Consider the following 6,000-nt stretch of genomic DNA (forward strand, 5'->3'; position numbering starts at 1 on the left):
GATTATTTTCTGTAGGGTAGCAGTTCTTAAAAAGTTGACGCAAATTTAAATTTTCACATAGTGGAGGAAAGATTTATATATTCTATAGAATTCAAGTTTTAAGTATTTTTACAAAAATAATTAAAAAAAACCTGAAAAATAATCGCAGATGCAGTATTATAACCCTTCATATTACAACTATAACTGTCATAGTCTATGTTTTACCTTTTAATAGTGAATTATCAAATAATCATGATTTAAAACGAAAAAAAAAGATTTAAAGATCTTGAAGTAACTATAATTGTATAAAAATTTTGAAGTACATACTTATAAAAAACTGTTAAGTGTTTTAGCGCAAAAGAAGCGTGAACAACTGCTTTTGTTCTGATTGGTCCATTCATTTCCAAGTGACGTCAAATTACGCTTCTCTTCGGATATTCTTGGGCAAAATACTGAATTCGTGAAAACAAAATAGTTCCTCATTGTTTTGATAACTATCAATTAATGGCCAATCAGATTTTGGAGAACTTTATGAATTTATGTTTCTCAGCCAAGATCGTGTTCTATTTTGGTAGAATAAAATTGCCCCTCAAATGTCGGAACGAAAATTAGTTTAGAGCTACTTTAGAGACTTCGGCCCACGGACTAAAAGAAATTATCTACTGTGAAATATTTTTAATGTATGTAAACATTGTTTATGTTTGTATCAAATAAAAAAGACAACAGAAAAAAAATAACTAATATAAAATAATTAAATAATAATACTGAAAAACTTACCTCCATTCTTTCTGCTTCTGATTGGGGTAAATAAATGTATTGTGGCCTCAATTTCACTCAACATTGGCATACCTCTCTAATAATTCTGCTAACTTCAATCGTTGGTTTTAAGAAACGATATCTTTCAAAAAAGTCTATTTCATCTAATGCTTCTAAGTCATTATTTCTGATAGTTGATACATATCTTTCCTTTCTTTCAACAGTTTCAAGATCTTCAAGCTCAAAGGCAGCGATAGAAGCCTCCATCTTTTTTGTTTACAAGCTCCTCGTGAATAGGTTACCCTCCGATAACTCGGCGAAAACGGAGGGTTACCAGGAGAGTCAGAACTGTCGATGAAATCTGCGAGTTTGGCGAAATTTCGGCTGGAGAATAACGTTTCGCACTAAACTCGTGATTTTACTCTTACCCATAGATTACCCGGAGGTAATCCGTGTTGGTGAATACGGGCGTTTAAGAGGCGAAAAAAAGGGGAATCTTTAGAAAAGGTTCTCTTATCTCTGTCTGGGAGTAGAAATAAGAAAAACGATTTTTACTTTCGCTTTCTTTTAGTTGGAATAGTATTATCTTCGATTAAATTTAGAATAGCCCTTGGCCGTTTGGCTGAGGAGGGCTTGGTTGGGTCATATACAGGGATATTTCTAATTGCATCATTAGGGATTTGGGGGAGTTTTTTAATCAAATTATTGGTTAATTTTTTAGCGAAAGTAAAAATAGTTGGCATGTTCAGATCGGAGTGAATAACTTCGTTCCGAACATACCAAGGGGATTTAGTAATTATTCTTAAGGTCTTGTTTTGGAATGTCTGAATTCGCTTACGATTTGTGGGAGAGTGGGAGCTCCAAATTGGGATACCGTAGGTTAATATGGATCTTATAATTGAAGTATACGATAACAACTTCGATTTTAGGGATAATTTACTGTAACTATTGATATAACAACTGATTGCACCTCGCGCAGCTTTCGCTTTGTCGAGGGCTTTAGTGATGTGGGGGTTCCAATGCAGTTTTGGATCAAGGGTAATACCGAAATATTTAACTGCATTGTTCCACGGGATAGGTTCATTAAAAATAGTTAAAAAAAGGGGGGAGAATTAGGTCTTTTCTTCCTTTTAAAAATAATTGCGACTGATATAGAGGCATTAATTTTGATTTTCCAATCAACGAGCCAAAGCATCAAATCGTCTAGGTAATTTTGAAGGTCCTTTATGATTACGGAAAGTTTCCTGGAGTGAGCTAAAATTGCGGTGTCATCAGCGTAACACGCAATTGTTAACCCCGGGGCAGGGGATATCATTAATGTATAGACAAAATAATAGGGGGAGATAAGACTTCCTTGTGGGACGCCGGCCTCAATATTTTTGGGATTTGATATGTGATTATCAACTTTCGCGCGAAAAAATCTATTTTTAATGAATGAGTTGATAATATGAATAAAATGCGCCGAAAAACCAAGTTGCATGAGCTTGTATAGGAGGGCAGGGTGATAAACCCTGTCAAAGGCTTTCGCTACGTCCAAAAAGACACCTCCTACGGTTTCTCCTTTCCTAAAACTATCATGAATTGATTCTGTTACCCTGAGCAATTGGTGCACCGTACTATGTCTGGCACGGAAACCGAATTGCTCTGGGATAAGGATGTCGTTGTCCGTACAAAACCATTTCATGCGTTTCAGTAGGACAAACTCGGATATTTTAGATATGCAGGGCAGTAAAGATATCGGTCGATAACTCGATGCCTCTGCTAAATTTTGATCTGATTTTGGAATAGATATTACAAGTGCGGTCTTCCATGTATTTGAAAATATGACCGCTCCATCATGACATTTATGATGAAAGTAATAAAGAGAATAAATTTAAGTGGGAGATTTTTGATCATGCGATTCGAAATGTTATCAAGGCCGGGGGCTTTTTTAACATTTAATTTTTGAATAAAGTTTTGAACTTCTGTTACTTGAACAGGTTCAAGTTCGTTTTCAAAGGGAGAATCAAGGAAGTCATTCACTGCATTTTGGAAAATGATTGTGTTATGATTATCGGGAATGTTATGCGGTTTGAATTGCTCTTTGAGCGATTCCGCAATAACTTCCGCTTTCTCGTTAGGGAGAAAAACAGTACTGGTGGGACTATTGAGGGGGTATTCTTTGATATGGCCGACGCTTGGTCTTAAGGGCCTTCCAAAATGCAGTATGGTCGTCATTTAAGTTTTCGCAAAAATCAGTCCAGGATTCTTCTTGAAATTCCTTAATGTCCGATTTGATCTCGTTTTGGAGTCTACGTAGTTTCCTTAAAATGTCGGGATCTTTAGTTTTTTGAAAAAGTTTACGTAGATAATTTTTATTTTTGATTTTGTCCTTAATATCAGGGGGCAGTCTTTTAGGACTGCTCCTGAATTTAGGAGTGGAGGATTCTAATTTAGTTTCATTAATGATATTGTTTAATATATTTAATGAATTCTCAGCATCATTTAATGAGTGGAGATCTGCTGGGGGGAGATGTTTATCTTTAAGTAAGCTCGTGAATTTCGTCCAGTCAGTGTTGAGCTGACCCGGAGTGTTCAAATTGAGCGTTACTGTATCTAATGTTAAGATAACAGGGTAGTGGTCAGAACTTAGTGCATTATCAGTGATCATCTGATAATTATAAGGGATATTTTTGAATAACGCAATGTCCAAGGTTGAGGGGTTGGTAAAACCTTCGAAATTATGCGTGTGGTCAAAGGGGGCTATAATTCTGTTGCTGGTGCTTTGGGCCCATTTCAACAGATTTTTACCATACACATTATTGTTGGAATTGTTCCAAAAGGTGTGTTTGGCATTTAGATCTCCAGCTAGAATAATATTTGCTGAGAGAGAAAATAATTTGGAAAAGTCGCCAGCCGGGAAAGGGATTTTGCTTTTCTTGGGGGGTAGATAAGCAGACATTATTGTTATTGGCGGTGAATTTGGAATAAAAACATTAACGATAGTTGCCTCTAAATTTTGAAGAGGGGGTGGAAATATTTTGGTGAATTAAGTTATTTTTAATGTAGATGCAAGTACCGCCGGAGGCGATCCTAGCATCTCTGTTATTAAAATAAATAGAATAGTTGGGGAGTTTTGGGGGGACCCACCTCTACTAGAGAAGTGGGTTTCTTGAATAAGTATTATATCGAAGTTGTTATCGATTACATAATCGCGAAATTCTGGGAATTTCGCTCGAATGCCTGCCGCATTCCACGTACAAATCGTAAGTGAACCGGACATTACGGTTTAGGAGTGGGGACGGCGGCGGCCGTTTTGATTTTTAAGTAATTAATATAAGTTAAGTATGCCCTATCGGCATACGTGTGATTAGGATTAAAAGAGGGGAAGCTGAGCTGCATGGCTTGCAGTAATTGCTCATCATTACCGACCTCTTTGCCGAGTTCCGTAAGCGCTCTGAACATTTCAGAGAACTCATTAATGTTGGAGCTCGGTGTAGAATTTTTGATTATGGGGGGTTGGGGGGATGGCTTAATGCCCTTCAACATAGCTGAATAGCTAATGTTGGGAGTAACACTTTGTGTTACAGGAAAATTCCTCGGTTTATGATTTTGTTGAGAAACACGGGGATTTTTATTTTTATTGTTGTTATTATCCTTGTTTTGGGTAATATTTTTTGTTTTGGAAGAGTTATTTTTCCCTTTTCCGGGAAATTTGGGGCACTGACACCAGTTGCTGGCGTGCTCCCCGCCACAGTTAGCGCACAGGAGTGGTGCGTTAAAGGGATGTGCACAGTCCCTAACTTGGTGCGGCTGGGCACAACGTAAACATTTAATAGGGAGCTGGCACATTTCAGAGGAATGATTGAATCCCTGGCAGCGATAGCATTGCTTGGGACCCTTCCTTCCTCTATAGTGTTCAATTTTGACCTCAGTTCCGAGGAGTTCGGTGATTTCGAATATTCTCTCGGAATTGGGAGTGGGATTGATTTGGAGGTAAAACAATGGCATAGGGGATTTTTTAGCACCTTGTCTTGTGAGTTGGGTGAGGCTGTGCACCTCAAAGCCCAGTACCTCAATTTGGGCTTTGATTTCATCGATGAGTGTCAAGGAAGGGAGCCCCCTAATGACGACTTTAAGTCGTCGCTCCTCTTGTAAGGCAAAGCCTTTAAACTCCACACCTCTGGTGAGTAAGAAATCTGAGACTAGACGGTACTCTTCAGAGTTGACAACATTAACTTTTATGAATTGTCCGGCGAGTTTTGCTCGCACGGACGGTGCTTCTCTCTTTAAGAGAGAGAGGAGTAGTGGCCAATCTTGCCTCGGTTTTATTAAAAAGGGAGGGGATTTCGTGGCCGGGAGCTGGAGGAATTTTCCTGTGAAGGATTTTCACGGTTTTCTCCCTCTAAAACCGGAGCTGAGTAGTTCCGAGGGGGGAAGAGTCCACTGGTTGCGGTAGAGTTTTTCCTTTTCTTTTGATTAACTAACTTAAAACCGTACTCGTCGGCTACGTTGGAATTGTTAGCCTTTAAAAAGGCTTTTGACCGAGCGAGTAGGTTGGTTTCTTTTTCTTTGAGGATTAAGTCCATTGATTCAAAATCCACAGGTATCATGAATAACTTAATGTGATTTACGTTAGCAAAGACATTTAAATTATCTGTGAGAGATTTAACATTTTCTTCCAGCTTAATAAAAGCTGGATCCTCGAATGAGAGGTCTAACGAAGCTTTGTAGCGCTGCGTCTCAAGATTAGAGTATTCTCTTTTAAGATTATATAAAATTCTGTAGACCTCTCTTTGATTTTTAATTTCATCGAGTTCTAAATCGAATGGGTTTATATTAGGGGAGGTTGTATCCATAAAAGCACCCCCCTGTTCATGTTGTGGCTGTGATGGCATGGAGGATTTAAGATCCCCCGCAGCACCGCTGCCGGTAGCTGCGCCTGATCCGGCCAACGCCCCAGTTGCCGCAATCCCCCTTACGAAGGGATGCGCAGAGCTCCCCCGGGGTTGGTTGGAGAAACCAGATCCGGGTGAATGTGTTGGATGGAAGCTTCTCCGCTTGCTTTTTCTCCCTCTACGGTGGTGGGGGGATGGGCAGCAGGGATGCGATCGTCATCTTTCTTCCTTTCTACATCTTTTCTCCTCCTCATCTCAGATGCAGGGGCGGCGCTTCCTCGAAGTTGGGCCACATAAAACCATACAAGTACTATGACGAATACTTTTTCGTACAAAATATTAAGAGGAAGTTGACACCACAAGTGATAGACAGATTGCCCTAAACTTT

The 6,000-nt window shown here is 39.1% G+C and overlaps 1 protein-coding gene across 4 annotated transcripts in view; it reads right to left on the reverse strand.

Moving 5' to 3' along the window:
- LOC147816694 (uncharacterized) overlaps nt 1-1,128 on the reverse strand; it is a 197,103-nt gene extending 195,975 nt beyond the window's left edge. For 3 of the 4 annotated variants that reach the window (XM_087150377.1, XM_087150366.1, XM_087150373.1), the window contains exon 1: nt 757-1,045. In XM_087150377.1, coding sequence (XP_087006503.1) covers nt 757-762 — 6 coding nt within the window. In that variant the 5' untranslated portion in view covers nt 763-1,045. Of the gene's footprint in view, nt 1-756 lie in introns of all 4 variants that reach the window. The other variant, XM_087150370.1, reaches the window with a different exon arrangement.
- Nucleotides 1,129-6,000: the final 4,872 nt, after the last annotated feature.

The sequence above is a fragment of the Parasteatoda tepidariorum genome, chromosome 1 (genome assembly GCF_982258835.1).
Source record: "Parasteatoda tepidariorum strain Cologne lab strain chromosome 1, Ptep-v5.0, whole genome shotgun sequence".
Lineage (NCBI taxonomy): Eukaryota > Metazoa > Arthropoda > Arachnida > Araneae > Theridiidae > Parasteatoda > Parasteatoda tepidariorum.